Genomic DNA, 20,000 nt, shown 5'->3' with positions numbered 1-20,000 from the left:
TTGATACTAGTTGATGTTAAATGACACCAGAGTTGATAACTAGTTGATGTTTAATGACACCAGAGTTGATACTAGTTGATGTTTAAAGACAACAGAGTTCATACTAGTTGACGGTTAATGACACCAGAGTTGACACTAGTTGATGTTTAATGACACCAGAGTTCATACTTGTTGATGTTTAATGACACCAGAGTTGATAACTAGTTGATGTTTAATGACACCAGAGTTGATAAATAGTTTATGTTTAATGACACCAGAGTAGATTCTAGTTGATGTTTAATGACACCAGAGTTGATACTAGTTGATGTTTAATAAAAAACAGAGTTGATACTAGTTGATGTTTAAAGACAACAGAGTTCATACTAGTTGACGGTTAATGACACCAGAGTTGACACTAGATGATGTTTAATGACACCAGAGTTCATACTTGTTGATGTTTAATGACACCAGAGTTGATAAATAGTTGATTTTTAATGACACCAGAGTTGATACTAGTTGATGTTTAATGACACCAGAGTTGATACTAGTTGATGTTTAATGACACCAGAGTTGATAAATAGTTTATGTTTAATGACACCAGAGTCGATACTAGTTGATGTTTAATGACACCAGAGTTGATACTAGTTGATGTTTAATGACACCAGAGTTGATAAATAGTTGATGTTTAATGACACCAGAGTTGATAAATAGTTGATTTTTAATGACACCAGAGTTGATACTAGTTGATGTTTAATGACACCAGAGTTGATACTAGTTGATGTTTAATGACACCAGAGTTGATAAATAGTTGATGTTTAATGACACCAGAGTCGATACTAGTTTATGTTTAATGACACCAGAGTTGATACTTGTTGATGTTTAATGACACCAGAGTTGATAAATAGTTGATTTTTAATGACACCAGAGTTGATACTAGTTGATGTTTAATGACACCAGAGTTGATAAATAGTTGATTTTTAATGACACCAGAGTTGATAAATAGTTGATTTTTAATGACACCAGAGTTGATACTAGTTGATGTTTAATGACACCAGAGTTGATACTAGTTGATGTTTAATGACACCAGAGTTGATAAATAGTTTATGTTTAATGACACCAGAGTTGATAACTAGTTGATGTTTAATGACACCAGAATTGATAACTAGTTGATGTTTAATGACACCAGAGTTGATAAATAGTTTATGTTTAATGACACCAGAGTTGATAACTAGTTGATGTTTAATGACACCAGAGTTGATAAATAGTTTATGTTTAATGACACCAGAGTTGATACTAGTTGATGTTTAATGACACCAGAGTTGATACTAGTTGATGTTTAATGACACCAGAGTTGATAAATAGTTTATGTTTAATGACACCAGAGTTGATAACTAGTTGATGTTTAATGACACCAGAGTTGATAACTAGTTGATGTTTAATGACACCAGAGTTGATAAATAGTTTATGTTTAATGACACCAGAGTTGATAACTAGTTGATGTTTAATGACACCAGAGTTGATAAATAGTTGATGTTTAATGACACCAGAGTTGATAACTAGTTGATGTTTAATGACACCAGAGTTGATAACTAGTTGATGTTTAATGACACCAGAGTTGATAAATAGTTTATGTTTAATGACACCAGAGTTGATAAATAGTTTATGTTTAATGACACCAGAGTTGATAACTAGTTGATGTTTAATGACACCAGAGTTGATACTAGTTGATGTTTAATGACACCAGAGTTGATACTAGTTGATGTTTAATGACACCAGAGTTGATACTAGTTGATGTTTAATGACACCAGAGTTGATACTAGTTGATGTTTAATGACACCAGAGTTGATACTAGTTGATGTTTAATGACACCAGAGTTGATAAATAGTTGATGTTTAATGACACCAGAGTCGATACTAGTTTATGTTTAATGACACCAGAGTTGATACTAGTTGATGTTTAATGACACCAGAGTTGATAAATAGTTCATTTTTAATGACACCAGAGTTGATACTAGTTGATGTTTAATGACACCAGAGTTGATAAATAGTTGATTTTTAATGACACCAGAGTTGATAAATAGTTGATTTTTAATGACACCAGAGTTGATACTAGTTGATGTTTAATGACACCAGAGTTGATACTAGTTGATGTTTAATGACACCAGAGTTGATAAATAGTTGATGTTTAATGACACCAGAGTTGATAAATAGTTTATGTTTAATGACACCAGAGTTGATAACTAGTTGATGTTTAATGACACCAGAGTTGATAACTAGTTGATGTTTAATGACACCAGAGTTGATAACTAGTTGATGTTTAATGACACCAGAGTTGATAAATAGTTTATGTTTAATGACACCAGAGTTGATAACTAGTTGATGGTTAATGACACCAGAGTTGATAAATAGTTGATGTTTAATGACACCAGAGTTGATAACTAGTTGATGTTTAATGACACCAGAGTTGATAACTAGTTGATGTTTAATGACACCAGAGTTGATACTAGTTGATGTTTAATGACACCAGAGTTGATACTAGTTGATGTTTAATGACACCAGAGTTGATACTAGTTGATGTTTAATGACACCAGAGTCGATACTAGTTGATGTTTAATGACACCAGAGTTGATACTAGTTGATGTTTAATGACACCAGAGTCGATACTAGTTGATGTTTAATGACACCAGAGTTGATACTAGTTGATGTTTAATGACACCAGAGTTGATACTAGTTGATGTTTAATGACACCAGAGTTGATAACTAGTTGATGTTTAATGACACCAGAGTTGATACTAGTTGATGTTTTAATGACACCAGAGTTGATACTAGTTGATGTTTAATGACACCAGAGTTGATACTAGTTGATGTTTAATGACACCAGAGTTGATAAATAGTTGATGTTTAATGACACCAGAGTTGATAAATAGGTTATGTTTAATGACACCAGAGTTGATACTAGTTGATGTTTAATGACACCAGAGTCGATACGAGTTGATCTTCAGGTGTTTGAGTTAAAATAAAAAATAATAAATAAACTTCATTGATTTCTCTCCAGGTCTCCTTCAGGAATTGTTATCATTGTTTCTCAAAGGTTGTGTTTCCAGACGACACAGAAGAAAGAACAGTCGGATGTGTCACCGTCACAGTATCATGTGTCAAAGGTCAAAGGAAAAGATGCAGGAAATTCAGAGAATTTCGTTGAAAAATTCTGAAAGAGCAGAGAAGAAAACTCTTGGGACAAGTTTGTCTGCTGGACAAAGAGGCTCCTGTGGTGTCCAGACTGGAGAAGGTCACGCGATACTGTCCATCATCTGGAATGTTTTCTGGGAATGTCAGTAAGTAATGGTTAGAATCTTCTGTTAGGAAACGAGGACTTCACGTTGGAAGACCACCCTGCTGTCTTAATCCTTTGTAGTTTAGTGCTGTTTTAAAATTCTTCATCTCAAATGGGATTTGGTTAAATCTCTTGCTTAAGGGTTGAAGGGTTGAATTCTCTGGAATTCCTCTGGCCTTAAATCTCAGTATGTGGTCAGGAGGCGACCTTTGACCCTCCCCAGGGACTCGACAAACATCTTCTCAAGACACCTGTGATGATTGTTTGCTTGGAGTCCGTGTTTTAAAATAGACCTTGAAATACAAAGTCTTGTTTTGCATCGAAGAGAAAATATTCTCGGAGGTTCCTGTTGAAATGTTTATTGTTTGTTTACGTTCTTTATTATTCCTGAAGGAAATACAGAACAAATCAACTGACCAAGATCGACTCGCAGCAACAAGGTTGTCGGTTCGCTTCCCGGTCAGGAGGGAGTCGACTGGTGATGGAAGAGTGGACTGTGTGGAGCGAGTATGTTCTCCTCTTTTGTGTGGGTTTACTCCGGGCACTTGATTCTTACGACGAATCTTACGGCGATTCTTACAACGATTCTTACGACGATTCTTACGACGATTCATGCGATGATTCTTAAGACGGTTCATACGACGATTGTTACGACGATTCTTACGCCGATTCTTACGACGATTCTTACGACGATTCTTACGACGATTCATGCGATGATTCTTAAGACGGTTCTTAAGACGGTTCATACGACGAATCTTACGACGATTCATACGACGAATCTTACGACGATTCTTATGATGATTCTTACGACGATTCTTACGACGATTCTTACGACGATTCATGCGACGATTCATGCCACGATTCTTAAGACGATTCATACGACGATTCTTACGCCGATTCTTACGCCGATTCTTATGCGATTCTTACGACGATTCTTACGACGATTCTTATGATGATTCTTACGGCGATTCTTATGGCGATTCTTACGACGATTCTTACGACGATTCTTACGACGATTCTTACGACGATTCTTACGACGATTCTTACGACGATTCTTACGACGATTCTTACGACGATTCTTACGACGTTTCTTACGACGATTCTTACGACAATTCTTACGACGTTTCTTACGACGATTCTTACGACAATTCTTACGACCTTTTTACGACGATTCTTACGACGATTCTTACGATGATTCTTACGACGATTCTTACGACGATTCTTACGACGATTCTTACGCATTTCTTACGACGACACTCACTCCATGTTTGTGTCAGATTGTTGAACAAGATTGAAATCTTACGACCAGTGGAGTCACTGATGGTTCAGAAAACTTCAAGTTCGTCTGCCGTAGATCTCGGTTAAAAAGAGACATTTTTTTATTCTATTAGTTTCTTTTCTGTTTTCCTCACGAACCTCGGTAACAAAACTCGAGACTAACTTTTCCGTCCGCACGTTTCATTGCGAGAAGAAAGTCATTTAACGTTTGTTTTGTTCCAGTGTTTTCCGAGACAGAAGCTCCACAGTCGCTGACATTCACGAGCAGACTTTACTCTGAGAAGGTGACGCTGTCGACCGCGAGAGGCTGTTTTTAGACTGAGGGGAGACAGGGTGTGTGTCGGGGGGTGAGACAGGGTGTGTTGCCCACAGACGGGAACAGTTGCTGCTTCAGACTCGCAGTAAACAAGTGCTGGAGCCACTTGTTGGTGCTTCTCCTCACAGGTTGATGTAGGAATCATCTCTTCACACCTTCTCGTGACACGTGTGTTGAGACCAGGAACATGTGTAACATCATAACGTCTGCACACAAACACACAACACTGCTTTTTTTGGTCTTTTAATCCAGTGAAAGTCACTGTTCACTTATATATATATATATTCTTTTTATTTGTTCAGGCTTTTCCTTAATTTTCTGGAACTCCTTTTGTGTTATTAGTTTTATCTTGATCTTTAAATCTTATACTTTATTGAATATTGTTTTGATTGTTTAACGTCTTTGTGACCCTGGTCTGGAAAAGCACTCTATAAATAAAAATTACTTACTTACTTATAACAGAAGAGATAAACTGTTATAATGATTACTATAACGAAGCCACAAGTTAAATAAACCTTTAATATTTTAAGTTACTTGTTTTAAAAGTGTGTGTTTTTTTTAATTCATAGAAATCACTGTTGCAAGATAGAAAGACTGAAAATATGGAATATATAATATAAACATTTATTTTTATTTTAAACCCGATTACTTTGAAGTAAAGTAGCATTTAAGTGTCTGAATATTTCTGAAAAATATGACTTTATATCTTTGTATTATTTAAATTACGGGTCACGTGACTACTACAGAGCGTCCGCCCTCGCTACGATGCTGCGTTGAGGGACTCCTGGAAAAAAAACTTTAATGAATTGTTTTGGCGCGGAAAGGTTAAATCTAGGTTTTATATCAGAGTCATACAGTGTCAATATTAAGACTGATTTAAGCTTAAAGTTGTATACATTTTCCCGGGAGGGGGGGGTGGGGGTTGTTTAAACATATAAAGGCGTTCGACGCAAACGTAGTTTTTTTCTGATTCCCGTGAACGCATCGTCAGGACCAAAGCAAACACCGTACGCGCCAAAGCGACACAAACCGCGAGTCTGTGCGCCTGTAATGACGGTAAGATTCCTTTAAAACACGCCTTTTTAAACACACACTGCTGTAATAACCGCTTCTGATGTGTTGATAACTCGTCCGACAAGATATTCTCTCATTTTAACGACAGTATTCGGTGTTAAATGAACGTGAGATGAATTAAAATGGCGTTTCTGTCCAAATGAAATATTGGCGCTTTAGACGTATTTACGTCACTTGTTTGTATGAAACGATCGCTTCACGTCAGTGTTTGTTTTTTAAAACAACGACTTGAATTAAATCTGCCGCCAAATCCCCGCGCGTGAGGGGCTGGAGCACGTGGTTCATTCATTCATTCTCATCTACACAATGGAACCACAACAAGTTACACGCGACTGTCACATGTAACGTGTCGTTTTAAGGGTTTTATCTGCTGATAATAGTGGACAGATGATCACGTGACGCTAATAATAATAATAATAGCACTGACCACGTGTTCAGATCTGGTTACAACGCGTGTCACTAAGAAGAACCTTGTGAAAGTTACTTTAATTCTTCTGTAATTCTGATGTTTCCTCCATGTTGAAGTCGTTGTGTTCGTGTCCCAGTAACTAGAGGATAACTTGTGATTAGTTCCCTGATGATTCTGGTTTGTGGGGGAGGCAGGAAATAACTCAAGTTAGTTTGTGACTCATCATGGGAAGTGTGAGTCGTGTGTACTTTTTTCTTTTTTTTTAGAATCCCTTATTAGTCCCTCGAGGGGAAATTCCACCATTCACACATACTGATGGGAGTAGGCTGTAGGCTGCACACTTGCGCCAAGTTCACCATCAGGAGCAATCAGGGTGAAGTGTCTTCAGGGACACAACGACACAACATCACGGCTCTCACACCTGTGTGAGTCTGGAGTCGTCACTGTTGTGTACTTCACGTCACTCACGTCTAAGGTAAGGTAAGGTAAAACTTTATTGATCCCTCAGGAGGTCTCCTTTGGGAAATTGTTTAAGATCATAGATCACGGCTCTCACACCTGTGTGAGTCTGGAGTCGTCACTGTTGTGTACTTCACGTCACTCACGTCTAGATCATAGATCACGGCTCTCACACCTCCATCCATTCAACGTGAAACGACGGCAGATCAGGGAGTGAAGACGGTCAGTCCGGTCACCGCGAGGGTTGACCTTTGGTGACCCCGACCAGTTGACGCCATTTCTGTTCTATTGATTGTTCTAAAGATAACATTTTCTCTGGACTAACATTAGTCAAAGATGGATCTAGACCGTGACTGTTGACGCGTCATGTTTGTTTCAGTCCAGTTAACTCGAGATAAACCATTAAACTAGTGAAAAAGAAACAAACCCTAAATGTTCTATTTTGAGTGTTAATGTGAAGGTGTGCGACTCCAGTGACCCCGACGTGAAGAACTGCTTGAAAACTCACTTAAATGACAATAGACTTTCTCAACCTTTAACCTGTTTAACGCCAGCGAGTTGTGTTCAAAGATGTATTTACACTCAAAAGAAGTCGTCGTTTTCTTTCGCTTGTGTCTTGTTGAAATGTTAAATTAAACTACAGTTTAAAAAAAATCATTTATTAATTGATAAAAATGTGATGATTGAATGATAAAAGATATTTTAATTGAACAGTGGCTACATTTTTTATATTGTTTTAACCAAAGACACTTTAAAGGTTTATCTTATTATAGAAGTTGTTGTTTGTAATTAATGCTGCTTTTGTCATAAAGGATTTTAATTAAGACTTGTGATAAGAAAGTGATTTGACTTCAGGTTGAAGTTCTTTGATCGAAGACATTTACTTGAGAGCATCAACTACATACTTATGTAAGTAATATTTGTAGTTTAATGTGAATGTAGAAGAAAGAAGAAGCAACCATTGATGTTTAAAGTATATTTAATTCTTACTGTATAGTAGAATTTTGAAATCAATAATCATTGTGAGAGCGTATACAAGTACACACAGTTATTAATGAACACACAACAGTGTTTGTCTAAAGTGTCTGAGCAGTAAAATAGAATAATTTAAAGCTATAATGCGTAACATTAAAAAAAAAGTAATGGTTTTAATTTTGAGATGTCGTGACTCGGACCAGGAAGATAAACAAACTTTACACAATGAAGAAGAAGAAAAATATTCGTCTTACAACAACTGCAGTTACACTTTTATGACACTATGTGGAGCCGTGGATTGTTCTTTAACCCTTGTGCGGCCTCTGGGTCAAGGTGACCCGGCGGCTGCAAACAACCTCCCTGACTTCTGACTTCCATAAATACATATGCAGGGGTGGAGGTCGTTCATCTTGACCCCAAGACAACACAAGGGATAAAGAGTTTTGAATTAAAATGTGACTGAAAACCACGCCTTCATTCCATACTTTTCGATAGTAACTTAATGAGGTCAACAACAAGAACATTAAATTTGAGTAGATTTATCTTTGGTCATTTTCAACTACAGGCTGTTTTCTTAAAAATCCAGTGCAAAAGAAAAATGGCCAACAAGTGACAACTGTTCACGTCGTGTTTCAAACTCAAAGCATGTTTCGTTACTCGGCGCCACCGAAGTATTTTGGTCAGGAAATAACTGAAGTTCGATACCGAGCCGCGTTCAGGAGTCGCCTTCGAACCCGACTCTGGAATGTATTTGATGCGTTTCTAACTCCATGGTCAGAGTTGAACGTCGGTCCAGTGAAGTATTTACTGTCGTCTCTGGAGTCACTGGATCAGCTTCTCATTGGTCGACCAGACCTGACTTCACTGTTGATGATGTTCATGAACGTTTGACTCTCTCCAGGAGTTCGTTTGTCCAAATGTTCCAGTACTAGTAGTATTTGTCTCTGAGTGTCACGAGTCCAGACGCTTCTTACAGTTTTGTTGTGTGAACGTGTGAACCTGCAGATGTTTCTGGTTTAACTGCAACAATAGTCTTGAGTTGAAGTGAAGCTTTCGAAGGAGACGACTCTTGATGTGGCTCCTCATGTTCCTCCTCCTGGAGAGGAGCCTCGGTCACCACTGCGCTAGTGTCTACACTCAAATATGTCATGGACTCGTTTTATATATGAAGGAAACTCATCCACTGGGTGTTGAATTGTTTCCACACTTTGGAATTTAACCTCAAGTGTCAATCATTGGAGGTCATGTTATTCAGGATGCAGGAGAAGGTTAAGAGGTTCAGAGCTCGATGTGAAACAATGGCTGTGGAAAGAGGATGAAGGAAAAGGGAGACGGAGAACATCCTTCGCAGGATTTAATGAAGTGTGAGATAAGTGGATGAAGCAACATAAAAGCTGGTGGAGGGAGAAATGAAAGGAGGGAACGTTCGCTGAATTCTCTCGAGCAAAAACAAAAGTCAATCCAACGCCTGTGACGAGTCCAAAGAAAGAACGTCAGACTTCATCCAAAGTTCTGCTCAGGTTCGCTGAGAGCTGCCAAACATCAGCGCAGACGTTGGGAATGTGAAGAATAAAATGTTTGGGAGGATGAGAGAAGGAGGGGGGGATGGAGAGAAGAAGAGAAGGAAGGGGGATGGAGAGAAGAAGAGAAGAAGAGGGGGATGGAGAGAAGAAGAGGGGGAGTCGTCGACGGTGGAGCGTCCACTCCCTCCAGCTATAAAGTCAAACATCTCCAGGTCCACTTGAGCGTCTGCCAGGAAGGGAAGAAGTCGCGACTCTGGACTCAAGTAAGATCTTCCGTAAGGTTTTCTTTTATCAGGAGTTGTTGCTCTTTTCTGGCCTCGTACAAAGGTTTCTTTGTGGCTCGAGTCTTGTGTTGATGATCCGAGTCACGGTGCTTTCATTGACTCTCAAGAAGATGCGCATGACTCGCACGACGCGCCTCATCTAAGATGGTCTGATAGTCGCAGGAAATCTTCTTTATTTGTCTTTGTTCTCTGACAGTTGAGAGTTTCTGTTGAACTAAAACAATGAATCGTTTGAACCTGTGCTGTTTTAATCACTGGAGTTGTGTATCATTGTGTTATTTCCGTGGGTTAGGTCGACACGCACACACACACACACACACACACACACACACACACACACACACACACACACACACACACACACACACACACACAGACACAGACACAGACACAGACACACACACACAATTAAACTTTTAAGTTTCAGTTGTAGCTTGAGTGAAAATGATAAATTAGTTTTATTAGTTTGAAACATTGACAACATCTGGGAAAGATTGATCAACAAATCCCCCAAAACGTTGTGAAAATAAGGACAAGATTTTAAAGGAATAATGTTGGACAGAGACTAGTTTCACGATCCAACACACGCCTGTATCGAGTCTGAAGATGTTGTGAAGTGAATGAACATGTTGTTATCTGTGACCCTCAGACCCGGTGCCACCCTCACTGAACCCCAACTGAACATTCTCTACCTCAGCAGAACCATGACGGCCCTCAACACTCCCCGGGACAAGTACGACTCAAAGAATCTTCTTCTCGTTCTTCTGTTCATTTGCTGACTTTTGTCCAGAGTTGATCCAGAGATAAAAAAAAAGTTGTTGTTTAATTCCTGAGCTTTTTTTTGTAAGATTCTCTGAGACATAAAGACTCGATCGATACAAACACAACTCTGTGATAATGTGTAGTGAATTTTGAAGTGAAAGCGTTTTGTTGAAGTGTGTCATAAGAAATGAAAGGTTTCCAAATGATTGACGTATCGAAGGATGATGTTGTTCTCGAATCACAACCATGATCTGATTCTCAGGTACAATGCTGTCTGGATCATCTTCTTCATCCTGGGCTTGGGAACTCTCCTGCCCTGGAACTTCTTCATGACGGCAACAATGGTGAGTGAATGAGTTAAAGTGTTTGTGAAGGACAGATGGAAGTGATAAGACCCCCCCCCCCCTCAGGACCAACACAAAGATTGTTTGTTTGACGCTTGAATCCTCCTGGTTTTAGTCAAAAAGCTCCACCTGACCCCGACCTGACCCCGACCTGAAGGAGCTTCTTTAATCCTCTGGCGACCATTAAGGGGTTAAAACCTGGAATTTGATCTGCTAATGGAAGTCGTTAAGATAAGTTAAGACACCGTGATGCCAGTTAAGTTCTCATGAGCAGTGAAGGATCAACTTAAATCCTCAAATGTCCATCATTCAAGTAGAAAAAAGGTGGAAACAAAAATGATAAATTCAAGTTTTCTGGTTAATTTTATTTTAAAAACCCTCGTTGGAACATAAAGAGTGAGACGAGTGTCACTCTTTAAGTGTTGAAAAATCAAGTTTTTAATTTAAGGTCATATTCCTGAAGTAAAAGTTCCCCTGGTTCCTCTCAGTACTTCACCAGCCGCCTGAAGGACTCGTCGCCCTCCGGACTCAACGACACCAGCAACAGAACCGCGACGGACGAGTCCAGGAACGAACTGGAGCTGAAGTTCAACAACGTGATGACACTGTGTGCGATGGTTCCGCTGCTGATCTTCACCTGCCTGAACTCCTTCATCCACCAGAAGTGAGTCCAGAACATCAACGTCTCATCGATATGTTTCTCTCTCAAACTCACGACAATCTTCACACAACAGATCGAAGCCCGACTCCATCCGTGAGCATGAACTAAAATAAAACTATAAAACTGGTCATTTAGAAAAGTTTAACATCACTATCCATCAATTAGTTCAACATATATTTCTTTCTTTTTCTCGTATTATATGATATTTTTAATGTTAATCATTTATTTACTGCCTGAATGTCATTTATTTATCTTTTTTTTTTACATATATTTTCTAAACGTCTTTTTTCCCCTTTTTTCTGCCTTTCATTTGTTCTTTTTTGTAGATGCTTTTGTTTAATAAAATGTATTAAAATAAATAATCATGAATAAAATTAAGTTAAATGAGAAACTTTGTGAAAACAACAGCATTTGTTTGTGGTGCCAGAGAAACTGATAAAATATGTGAAATAAGAAATGTTTTTCGTAACTTAAAATAAAATGAAATAAAATAAAATTACATGAAATCAAATTAACTTACTTTCAAATGTCCTTTTAGTTATTTGTCTTTTAATTTTCCCATCATATAAAACTTTATTTGTCCCTTCAATCTATTGTCCTGACGGCCCCTGAATAAGGTCACGTTCTATAAAGTGGCCCCAAAATCATTGACTCCAGCGATGCCTTCATGGTCGTCATGGAAAAGCAGCTTTTAGGCTCTTGTATGTTAAAAGTAAATCATCATTAATTGATAATTAAAATCACCAGTCGCTGGTTAAACTACCATCCAGCATTAATACGTGTGCGTCTTGAGCGAGTGTCGTCGTGTAAGTCGATCACGTTGTGCGTCTGTGTTTGTTTTAATCAGAGTAGGATTGTGCGTCGGACTCTTCCACTACACAAACACGCCCAGGAATGCTATTCATGTTCCTCTCTCCTTTATTTTCTCACTCACTTCTCCCCCTTTCTGTTATTAAATCTCCCGCTGCTGCGCGACTTTCATTTACTGCAGCTTATGTTGGATGTTGACCCAACAGACGCAGCAGGACTAGAACTATGAAGTTCCGTGTTTTCCGGACTATAAGTCGCAGTTTTTTTCATAGTTTGTCCGGGACTTATACTCTGGAGCGACTTATGTGTGAAATTATTAACACATTATTATATCATTTCACATGTTATTGTCACACTAAACCACCAGAGGGCGCTCTAGGCCTGTGTTGATCATTTCCACGTAGAAGAGGAAGCATCTTCTACCTCCGGAGTTAGTTAGTTGTTTAAAAGTGACACGAGGATGAAGAGTTATTTGGAGTTACACGGATGGTTTGGTAAACTAGTTAGTTATTTATGCTATAGTTCTCTGAATAACTCTTCATATGTTATGTTAACATACCAGGTTCTCACTTCATGTAACGTAAAATTATTCTGTTGTTGCCTCTAGTTTTATTTTTATCTTTCAAGATCACATGTCTGTTCTTGGATTTTATCAAATCAATTTCCCCCAGTTTTTCCTTCTTTATTATGCATTTTATGTCTGGAGCGACTTGTGCTCCGGAGACACTTATAGTCCGGAAACAACGGTATATGAACCTGTTTCAGCAGAAACTCTTCCCTTCGATGGTTTTTCACTGAAACACTTTTCAATCATTCAATTAAGATCGATAAGTTTCATCGATTCATCGTGTTTGTTGATACAAAACTGTTCTTCAAAAGAAACGTTGAGATCATTTCATGATTTTTTTTCGGCTGGAGTGAACCTCTCTCTCGCTTCTGTGGCTCAGGATCTCGCAGAAGCTGCGCATCTCTGGCAGCCTGGCAGCCATTCTGGTGGTTTTCCTGCTGACGGCCGTGCTGGTGAAGGTGGACGTGGCTCCGGTTCCTTTCTTCACCCTGACCATGATCAAGATCGTCTGCATCAACTGTGAGTTCCAACTTCTTGAGATGATGGACCGAAGAGAGACTGTTGGTCACATGACTCCAAACTGAGCTGAAGATTCTGAGCAGGAAGTGGTAAAAGATGTGTTGCAGCCTCGATGGAATCACAAACACTGATGTGACAAAGAAACCAGAGTCTCGTGAACATAAACGTGTGTTGAGAGTCTGAGACCGAAAACATTCAAGTGGTTCTTTAGGGTCGAACTGATCTCAACCAAAGTCACTGACTAGTTTGTTTTAATGAGTCAAGAGCTGCAGGAATTACCCCCCACACACACACACACACACACACACACACACACACACACACACACACACACACACTCACACTCACACACTCACACACTCACACACGCACACGCACGCACACACACTCTCACACACTCACACTCACACACACTCACACACACACACTCTCACACACTCACACTCACACACACTCACACACTCACACACTCACACACTCACACACACACACACACGCACACAGAACCTTGTGAACAACAGCACGTTGTATTCGAACCAGAGGCAACATTTTGTTGTCCTGGTTTAACATCTAAAAATAATTCAAAAACAAATCTTTTGTTGGATGAACGTGTGTGAAGATAGTTATATAGTTAAAGTTAGTTATATAGATAGTTATATATAGTTTACACACCACAGTCATCTCATAATTTTTATGTAGTATTTGAATTGTTTCATTCTCTTGTTTTCTTGTTATTTTATTCCTTTTACATCGTGTGTGTCGTTGTATCAACAAATGTTTACAATCGTCTAAGACGATACAAATATTTTCTCCGTCGAGGGTTTGTTGGTGTTTTTGAATTAAAGTCAACAGTTAAGGGAAATAAAAAAATAAAAAACGTGGAGTAAAATAAAACAGGATTCAGTAAATATAATATAAAACATAGAAAGTGGTGAGAAAATATTATTCAAAACACATTTAACGAGATTAAATCGGTTCTGGTCGTTAATGACTTTGATTGACGTCTGTTATGAACCTGTTTCTTCTGCGACGAGGTTGAGTTGTCGTCTCCATGTGTGCAGCCTTCGGCGCCGTCCTGCAGGGCAGCCTCTTCGGTCTGGCCGGGATCCTCCCCGCCTCCTACACCACGCCCATCATGAGCGGACAAGGACTCGCCGGAACCTTCGCCGCCTTCTCCATGATCTGCGCTCTGACCAGTACGTGACTCTGGATCATCTCGTCTGAACATCTTGACACGCAGTTACAATGTTGTTCGTCTGCTTTACATCCTTTTAAAATCATGGTAAGAGTCACCAGACAAAACCAACAGAGCACCGAGCGACTGGATCATGTGATTCTTCTTCGCCTTGTGATTGGCTGAAAGTCTGACCCAGTATCTCTGGGCTCTGTTGGTTTTGTCTGGTTTGTCTATTATACCAACTTTTATATTGAATTTAAAAGACTAAGAGATACATTTTTCTGACTTTATATGATTCATTTTTTAATTATTGTATTATTAGAAAAGTGTGAAAATCTCAATTTAAAATATACTCTTATTTAAAATCAATTATCAAAATTCAATTCATAAATGTATATTTACGGATTGAATTATGCAAATAAAATTCGTAAAGTTTAAAATATTCACGTTAAATAAACGGTTGAAGATTCTGAACTTCCATCACAAGCTTCATGTTTCCTGATCGCTGTTTGCAGCTGGATCTGCTCTGACTGACAGCGCCTTCGGTTACTTCATCACGGCGTGTGTCGTGATTCTCGTCGCCATCGCGGCCTACCTGGCCCTGCCCAGGATGGTGAGTCGTGAGGACCTTCATCGTGAGGACCTTCGTCACGAGGACCTTCGTCACAAGGACCTCCGTCACGAGGACCTTCGTCACGAGGACCTCCGTCGCGAGGACCTTCGTCACGAGGACCTTCGTCACGAGGACCTCCGTCGTGAGGAACTTCGTCGCGAGGACCTCCGTCGTGAGGACCTCCGTCGTGAGGACCTCCGTCGTGAGGACCTTCGTCACGAGGACCTCCGTCGTGAGGACCTTCGTCACGAGGACCTTCGTCACGAGGACCTTCGTCACGAGGACCTTCGTCACGAGGACCTTCGTCGCGAGGACCTCCGTCGCAAGGACCTTCGTCACGAGGACCTTCGTCACGAGGACCTCCGTCGTGAGGACCTTCGTCACGAGGACCTTCGTCGCGAGGACCTCCGTCGTGAGGACCTTCGTCACGAGGACCTTCGTCACGAGGACCTCCGTCGTGAGGACCTTCGTCACGAGGACCTTCGTCACGAGGACCTTCGTCACGAGGACCTCCGTGGCTCCTCAGTGTCTCCGTCACTGACGCTCGTTCTCTCCCGACAGGAATTCTTCCAGTTCTACATGGAGTCCAGCGCGTCCAGACCCTCCACGGACGAGGAGAACAAGATGGATCTTCTCAAGAAAGGTACCTGAGACATGATCCCTCGACGTCAAACGCTCTCTTGAAGTCCGTCAAGCGTGGAACGTTAATGTTTGCAGAGAATCCCGAGAAGCAGGCGGCGACTGGTTCAGTGGAGGATGAAGCCGGAGCCTCGTCTTCTGTGTTCGGCATCTTCAAGCAGGTGAAGCCACTGCTCGTGACGCGAATCGTCGACTGATGTGCGACAGTTTTCTCGTCACAACACGGATGTAGTCGTCGGTTTGAAGCAGATTATTCTCCTCGTGTGCTGTGAGGTCCTCAAAGTCCGTGTATCGATAAAGAAAAGCGCGAACGTCCTTATTTCCTGCTCAGATGTTTACGTCAGAGATGATTCACCATCGATAGTGTTTGTATTTTCACGAGTGGATGTTAAATGATTCACAAACGTATAAATATGTTATGATGTGTATTTATTTATCGATCGTTTCAAACTGAATATTTATATCTGCTGTTTCACGCTTTTCAGAAAACATGTCAAAGAATCATGTTTTTCTAATATAACGAACCAAACGATCTGAAGCTTCAAGTCTTCACGAGAGTCACAGACGTTCTTGTGCAACAACATCACGTCAGATGAAGCTACAGAAGGAAAGCAGCTTTAGTTTCCCTCGAGCGGTCATGTGATCACGTGATTGAAAACACACGTGTATAAATACACTCACATCATTTGTCAATATATTATTATATATTTCATAAATGTAATAAGAATTTGTGCGTGTGTTGACATTCAGACCATTGTCGTCGTCGTCAATACTCTGAGTTTAACAAGAACAAAACTGTAAATCAGTAAATCAACTTAAAGCACTATTTTAAGTCGTTTTAAATGAGCCTCTGATCGTCTCTTTTAATAAAGTATTTGTGTTAATAACTGTGTAAACTATAAACATTTACACCTTCGTGTGATCCATGTCAGAAATGTTGAATTTAAACTGATTAACTGTTTATATTCGTTCATTTAATTAGTTTTTTCTGATCGCGGAGAGAAAAATCACGGACTCTGGTTCATTTAAATGTGATTTGAATATGTAAATGAGGGGAGGAAAGGGACGAACATTGTACGACCGTTTTGATGGATGATGCGTTCAGTGACGTCGGGACAGCTATGGTGCGTTTAAGAGCGTAGGACATATTATACCAATAATAACAATAACATTAACAACAATAACACTAACAACTAATAACAGTAACACGATGTTCACTCGTAACATCGACTCATTCAACTGTTTCCTTCAGATCTGGATCATGGCCTTGTCTGTGTGTTTCATCTTCACCGTCACCATCGGAATCTTCCCGTCAGTCACTGTCGACGTAAAGTCAACCATAGCAGACGGTGGCGTCTGGGGTGAGTGACTCGTCTGACTCGTCTGACTCGTTTAACTCGTCTGACTCGCTGACGAATCAGCTGAGGAGCGTTTTCAAGTCTTTCCGTGTGACGCCAGAGTTGATACTAGTTGATGTTCAATGACACCAGAGTTGATAAATAGTTTATGTTTAATGACACCAGAGTTGATACTAGTTTATGTTTAATGACACCAGAGTTGATACTAGTTGATGTTTAATGACACCAGAGTTGATACTAGTTGATGTTTAATGACACCAGAGTTGATACTAGTTGATGTTTAATGACACCAGAGTTGATACTAGTTGATGTTTAATGACACCAGAGTTGATACTAGTTGATGTTTAATGACGCCAGAGTTGATACTAGTTGATGTTTAATGACACCAGAGTTGATACTAGTTGATGTTTAATGACGCCAGAGTTGATACTAGTTGATGTTCAATGACACCAGAGTTGATACTAGTTGATGTTTAATGACGCCAGAGTTGATACTAGTTGATGTTTAATGACGCCAGAGTTGATACTAGTTGATGTTTAATGACGCCAGAGTTGATACTAGTTGATGTTTAATGACGCCAGAGTTGATACTAGTTGATGTTTAATGACACCAGAGTTGATACTAGTTGATGTTTAATGACGCCAGAGTTGATACTAGTTGATGTTTAATGACGCCAGAGTTGATACTAGTTGATGTTTAATGACGCCAGAGTTGATACTAGTTGATGTTTAATGACGCCAGAGTTGATACTAGTTGATGTTTAATGACGCCAGAGTTGATACTAGTTGATGTTTAATGACACCAGAGTTGATACTAGTTGATGTTTAATGACACCAGAGTTGATACTAGTTGATGTTTAATGACGCCAGAGTTGATACTAGTTGATGTTTAATGACGCCAGAGTTGATACTAGTTGATGTTCAATGACACCAGAGTTGATACTAGTTGATGTTTAATGACACCAGAGTTGATACTAGTTGATGTTTAATGACACCAGAGTTGATACTAGTTGATGTTTAATGACACCAGAGTTGATACTAGTTGATGTTCAATGACACCAGAGTTGATACTAGTTGATGTTTAATGACACCAGAGTTGATACTAGTTGATGTTCAATGACACCAGAGTTGATACTAGTTGATGTTTAATGACACCAGAGTTGATACTAGTTGATGTTTAATGACACCAGAGTTGATACTAGTTGATGTTCAATGACACCAGAGTTGATACTAGTTGATGTTTAATGATACTAGTTGATGTTCAATGACACCAGAGTTGATACTAGTTGATGTTTAATGACACCAGAGTTGATACTAGTTGATGTTTAATGACACCAGAGTTGATACTAGTTGATGTTCAATGACACCAGAGTTGATACTAGTTGATGTTTAATGACGCCAGAGTTGATACTAGTTGATGTTTAATGACGCCAGAGTTGATACTAGTTGATGTTCAATGACACCAGAGTTGATACTAGTTGATGTTTAATGACGCCAGAGTTGATACTAGTTGATGTTTAATGACGCCAGAGTTGATACTAGTTGATGTTCAATGACACCAGAGTTGATACTAGTTGATGTTTAATGACACCAGAGTTGATACTAGTTGATGTTTAATGACACCAGAGTTGATACTAGTTGATGTTTAATGACACCAGAGTAGATACTAGTTGATGTTTAATGACACCAGAGTTGATACTAGTTGATGTTTAATGACACCAGAGTTGATACTAGTTGATGTTTAATGACACCAGAGTAGATAATAGTTGATGTTTAATGACACCAGAGTTGATACTAGTTGATGTTTAATGACACCAGAGTTGATACTAGTTGATGTTTAATGACACCAGAGTTGATACTAGTTGATGTTTAATGACGCCAGAGTTGATACTAGTTGATGTTTAATGACACCAGAGTTGATACTAGTTGATGTTTAATGACACCAGAGTTGATACTAGTTGATGTTTAATGACACCAGAGTTGATACTAGTTGATGTTTAATGACACCAGAGTTGATACTAGTTGATGTTTAATGACACCAGAGTTGATACTAGTTGATGTTTAATGACACCAGATTTGATACTAGTTGATGTTTAATGACACCAGAGTTGATACTAGTTGATGTTTAATGACGCCAGAGTTGATACTAGTTGATGTTTAATGACACCAGAGTTGATACTAGTTGATGTTTAATGACACCAGAGTTGATACTAGTTGATGTTTAATGACACCAGAGTTGATACTAGTTGATGTTTAATGACGCCAGAGTTGATACTAGTTGATGTTTAATGACACCAGAGTTGATACTAGTTGATGTTTAATGACACCAGAGTTGATACTAGTTGATGTTTAATGACACCAGAGTTGATACTAGTTGATGTTTAATGACACCAGAGTTGATACTAGTTGATGTTTAATGACACCAGAGTAGATACTAGTTGATGTTTAATGACACCAGAGTTGATACTAGTTGATGTTTAATGACACCAGAGTTGATACTAGTTGATGTTTAATGACACCAGAGTAGATACTAGTTGATGTTTAATGATGATGACGATGACGATACTTTAAATGATTGATGTTAAAAACGAGACTTGAAAACTTCATATGATGAAATATACGACCTTCACACGCGTCATAAACACAAAGGTTAGAATATTTATTAAACATGTCTTTGGTTTCAGAAAAATATTTCATCCCCGTCTCGTGTTTCCTGCTCTTCAACTTGATGGACTGGGCCGGTCGCAGCCTGACAGCCTTCTGTATGTGGGTGAGTGACAGCCGTCTGTATGTCTGTATGTGAGTGAGTGACAGCCGTCTGTATGTCTGTATGTGAGTGAGTAACAGCCGTCTGTATGTCTGTATGTGGGTGAGTGACAGCCGTCTGTATGTCTGTATGTGAGTGAGTGACAGCCGTCTG

At 39.3% G+C, this 20,000-nt stretch overlaps 1 protein-coding gene across 5 annotated transcripts in view; it reads left to right on the top strand.

Moving 5' to 3' along the window:
* The window catches only part of LOC148068914 (equilibrative nucleoside transporter 1-like), a 43,769-nt gene that overhangs the window by 20,160 nt on the left and 3,609 nt on the right, over positions 1–20,000 (top strand). Inside the window, exons 1-11 of one of the 5 annotated variants that reach the window (XM_087802591.1) lie at positions 5,903–5,962; positions 10,280–10,363; positions 10,655–10,736; positions 11,225–11,400; positions 13,155–13,294; positions 14,356–14,490; positions 14,987–15,084; positions 15,646–15,727; positions 15,802–15,884; positions 16,976–17,084; positions 19,765–19,850. In XM_087802591.1, coding sequence (XP_087658717.1) covers positions 10,335–10,363; positions 10,655–10,736; positions 11,225–11,400; positions 13,155–13,294; positions 14,356–14,490; positions 14,987–15,084; positions 15,646–15,727; positions 15,802–15,884; positions 16,976–17,084; positions 19,765–19,850 — 1,020 coding nt within the window. In that variant the 5' untranslated portion in view covers positions 5,903–5,962; positions 10,280–10,334. Of the gene's footprint in view, positions 1–5,902; positions 5,963–6,060; positions 6,865–9,513; positions 9,622–10,279; positions 10,364–10,654; positions 10,737–11,224; positions 11,401–13,154; positions 13,295–14,355; positions 14,491–14,986; positions 15,085–15,645; positions 15,728–15,801; positions 15,885–16,975; positions 17,085–19,764; positions 19,851–20,000 lie in introns of those variants that run through there. The other 4 variants (XM_087802595.1, XM_087802590.1, XM_087802593.1 and 1 more) reach the window with 4 other exon arrangements.

Source organism: Callionymus lyra, chromosome 11, assembly GCF_982586985.1.
Source record: "Callionymus lyra chromosome 11, fCalLyr1.hap1.1, whole genome shotgun sequence".
Lineage (NCBI taxonomy): Eukaryota > Metazoa > Chordata > Actinopteri > Syngnathiformes > Callionymidae > Callionymus > Callionymus lyra.
Note: the sequence above shows the minus strand (reverse complement) of the source record. Positions and strands in the feature narration are given on the sequence as shown.